The 4106-nt window shown below is 58.3% G+C and overlaps 1 protein-coding gene across 1 annotated transcript in view; it reads left to right on the top strand.

The window, feature by feature from the left end:
- Window positions 1-1254: 1254 nt before the first annotated feature.
- The window catches only part of PAIP2B (poly(A) binding protein interacting protein 2B), a 5337-nt gene continuing 2485 nt past the window's right edge, over window positions 1255-4106 (top strand). Inside the window, exon 1 of the mRNA XM_009999463.1 lies at window positions 1255-1401. Within this exon, the coding sequence (XP_009997765.1) occupies window positions 1255-1401 (147 nt within the window). The remainder of the gene's footprint in view (window positions 1402-4106) is intronic.

Genomic DNA, 4106 nt, shown 5'->3' with positions numbered 1-4106 from the left:
CATTCCCCTGGGCACCCGCTGCCCTTGGAGCCAGCCCAGCCAGCACCCACAGGAGATTTGGGTGCCTCTGCCTGTTGGGTGGGATTTTTCTGGGATATTCCCACTGAATTCAAAGGCAGTGCCTTTGATCCCACTGGATCCCACTGCCTCTCCTGCCTGTTTCTTGCTGCCTGCTGTTTCTCCTAGCAAAGTGCAGGGACATGGATCTATGGGATGCCTCCTGTCTTACTCTGACACTTCCATGTCCCTGCTGGCCTCTCCATGTGCTCCTTAGGGATTGGTGGAAGCCAAAAATGGGAAGCCAAGCTCAGCCAAACCCTGCCTGCCTCATGGGACCCCTTGTGATTGCTCCAGGCACTGCAGCAGGACTTGTTAGGGATATTTTGGAGATGCTGGTGGGCTCAGGGCTGCCCTGCTCTTAGGATCTGGACAGGTTTTCCAGGCACATGGGGGAGCAGGGAAGGCAGGAGCCCTCAGCTGCTGTGTTACAAAACCTCTGGGGAAATGTTTGAGCCCCTGCAGAGTTTCAGTCCCTGAATTCTGGCAGGGATAAAGGGACAGGAGCTGGAGTGTGAATGTTCTGGCAGAAAAACTGGGATTTGGGGGTTGGAGGCAGCCTGCTCCTGTGCTGTAGGTGTGTTCTCTGCAGGGAGAACCCAGCTGTGGGCTTTTTGGGGTGTGTTGTGGCAGATTTAACATGAATGGGATGGATGGGATTTGGGGTATGCTGGTGCTTTTCCAAGCCCCTGGATTTGCCAGGAGCTGCTGGTCAGGTCATCCCCTGCTCTAAATCCAGACCAAGTATGTTCAGACTATCCCTGATGGGTCAAAACCACAGGGAAAAAAGAATGCTGCCCCTGCCAGGGAGGTGTTGTGCTGCTTCCCAGGAGAGAGGAGGAGTCAGGAATAGTGCTGTGCCTTGGGAAAAGCAGCCTGGAACAGCAGGTCCTTGTGCTGGAAGCCTGAGCTGTCTCCCATCAGCATAACTGGTGGGCAGTGTCCACCTGGGAGCTGGTGGCTGGCCTGGGTCTCAGGACACTGGTCCAGGTTGCCCAGGGAAGCTGTGGCTGCCCCATCCCTGGGGGTGTTGAAGGGCAGGTTGGATGGGGCTTGGAGCAGCCTGGGCTGGTGGGAGGTGTCCCTGCCCATGCAGGGGGTGGGACTGGATGATCTCTAAGGTCCCTCCAACCCATTCCATGGCACAGGGATCCCAGCAGCTCCCTCACTCCTGCTTTTCCCTCCCCAGAGTCAGGAATGATGAATGGCTCCGATCTCGCCAGCACCACGGCCTCCAGTCCCAAATCCAAAGAGGACCAAGTGGTGAATGGCCACGATGAGAAGGAGAACAACCCCTTTGCAGAGTACATGTGGATGGAGAATGAAGAAGACTTCAACAGGCAGGTGAGTGGTGGCTGCCAGCCCCGCGTTCCTGCGGCTGAAGCTGAGGTGGGGACGAGGTGTCCTTTGATGGGCACCATGGCAGGGTGTGAATCACCACAGCACAGACTCTGAGGTGGTGGCTCAAGGGAAGAGTCATCCTGGTTATGTTGGACCCGCCTTGGAGGACGTGGGATGGAGAAAGTTGGGGAGAAAAAAAAACAACTCTGGTGATGTCTTTGAGCCTCTCAGGTCTTCCTCAGAGGGATGGTGAGGGCACCATCATCTTCTCCTGTGCTTTGCTGTCAAAGCCAAGACCTTCTCTTTCCACATGCTTAGCTGGGGGGTGAGGAGCAGCATAGAAAATCAGCAAGGTGGAAAACTTGGAGAGCTTTTGTAGCCTGGCTGTCCCAGCAGTGAGCTCCTGCAGTCAGGACCTCTCCTTTGGGGCAGGAGAGGTACCCAATGTGCAGTCACACCAGGTGGCAGGAGCCTTGGCCTCAAGATGCTGTGTCTTCCCACCTCTAGTGGGAGGTGTCCCTGCCCATACAGGGGGTTGGATCTAGATGATCTTCAAGGTCTCTTTCAACTCAAACTAGCCTGAGATTCTGTAATGGCCAGTGAAGTTCTTGAGAACTTCTGGGAGATCATGGTGGAACTGGAACAGCTCTTGCCTGTGGAATAACGATGGGACCTTGTGAGCTGGAGCAGGGGAAGCAGTCACAGTGTCCTCCTTCTCCATCCAGATGCCAGGGCAGCAGGAAAGAGCTTGCTGGGGGCTGCCTGGTCCCTCCTGCCCTCATCCCAGTAGCCAGAGGGAAGTCGGACAACTGGAACTGGGGGAGGAAGGAGCTTTGCTCCTTCAGTTGCCTGATCTGGCCTCCAGGCAGGAACCCTCCCCTCCCCTGGGTGCTTGTCCCCTCCCTAAAATGCCCCCAGGGGGGTCGCCAGGAACCCAACCCCATCAGGGGGGTGTTGGGAAGGAGGAGCAGAGCTGTGGGTGCCAGGGACTGGCAGGTCCCCAGCACAGCCCCACTCACCGAAGGAGGGTTCTCAGCAGAAAGTCTCCATCTGGGAACACTCCGGGCTGGTTCCCTCAGGAGGGAGCTCTCAGGGTGAGCCTGCAGCAGCTGCCCAGCCCCACATCCCCTGGGGAATGGTTCCACTTGTGGCTCCAAAGCTTCTGTTTGATTGGAGGTGAGGAGGCAGCAGTGCCCAGGGGGAAGGGCACGAGCAGCTGTGCTGGTGGGAACGGCCTCGGTTAATTAGTTAATGTTGGTAAAAGCCTTTGCCTTGATTAAAAGCCCCGGGAAGGTGAAGTGCAGAGCAAACCAGCCCACAGCTCCTGGCTAGAGGGAGGGTCCCTGGGGTGGCAGGGAGGGGTGTGCAGGCAGAGGGAGGTGGAGGAGGGAGGAAAATGGATCCCAGACCTCTGGGCTTTCCTGTGCTGAGCTGTGGCACCCAGGTACCCACCCTGCTCTGCCAGGCCTTCCTTCTGCACCTGGGGATGTTCTGGGAGCTTTTTTTTGGGGGGGTGGGGGGGCAGGATCCTGCAGAAGCAGGAGTTGCTTTTGAAGGGCTTTGAAGTCTCTGTGTCTGCTGGGGGGCCAGGGAGAGCTGTCCTGTCCCCGTGGGAGGCAGCTCTCCTGGCAGGACTGGCACAGTTCCTCAAGGGGCTCTGCTGAGCTGCTGTGCTCCCTGCCTCTCATCCAGCTCCATTCTGCTCCCAGTCCCTCCTGAGTGCCCCCAGGAGAGGATGAGATGCCAGTGGTGGGTTCACAGGCTGGGGGACATGTCCCTTTTGCTGGCCAGTGGTGGCTCTTGCCACAGGCTTGGGGCTGCTGCAAGTTTTTGGGCTGGATTTTCCCCCAGACCCACTTTCTCTCCCATCTCCCTCAGCTTCCTGAAGCCACCAGGCTGCTTCCTTGCCCCCCCCAGGGGATCCTGCCAGCCAGGGCCTGGGCTCAGGGAGCAGGAGGTGTTTGCAGAAACCCACCAGAGAACAACAAACCCTTCATCTACCAGCTCTGGTTGCCACAGCACAGCCTGAGGGAGTTGGTGGAGGAGCTGGGGGGGTTTCAGGGATCTCCCCCTCCCTGTCCCCTGCTCCAGGACCAGTATCATAATGCCCCTGATGGCCTGTTGTGTGCCCCAGAAAGCTGTGGGAAGGGGAACACGGGCCAAGGTTGGTGCAGGAGCTGAGACAGGGAGGAGAGGGAGTGTTCACCTGGGATCCAAGTGTTGCTCCAGGTTTGATCCACCTGGAAGGGCAGGATCCATTGTCACCTGCAGGGTCAGTCAGCAGTCCTGGGGTGGTGGGGTTTTGAAATATCCTGTTTCCACGTGCCTGTGGCTTCAAGGACAGGCTCTGGAAGCCCAGGTGAGGACAGCAATGGTATGTTTTGGTGGTGGTAGAGGGGGATTTTCCCCTGGACAAACTCAGTTGCTAAGGGTTGGGGGTGAGAAGCCCTCCTGTAGCTGAGGCTGGAGGCAGAGTCCAAGGCTTGGTCACCGTGGGAAGGCTTGTGGCAGTCACGGGTGGGATTTAAAGTGTAGCAGGGACTGGCTGGGAAGAGCCTGGAAAACCAGCCTGGAAGGTGGGAGCAGAGAGTCAATGCCACCCACTGGTGGTGGGTGCCCGCTGGAGGGTCAGGATGGGACCCCCAGCCCCTTCCCCTGCGCAGCTCCCGGCTGCCCGCGCCCCAGCAGGTCCCGGGGGTTTCCTCGGG

The sequence above is a fragment of the Chaetura pelagica genome, unplaced genomic scaffold, assembly GCF_000747805.2.
Source record: "Chaetura pelagica isolate M959 unplaced genomic scaffold, ChaPel_1.0 scaffold305, whole genome shotgun sequence".
Lineage (NCBI taxonomy): Eukaryota > Metazoa > Chordata > Aves > Apodiformes > Apodidae > Chaetura > Chaetura pelagica.
This window is presented reverse-complemented; position numbering and strand designations above follow the sequence as displayed.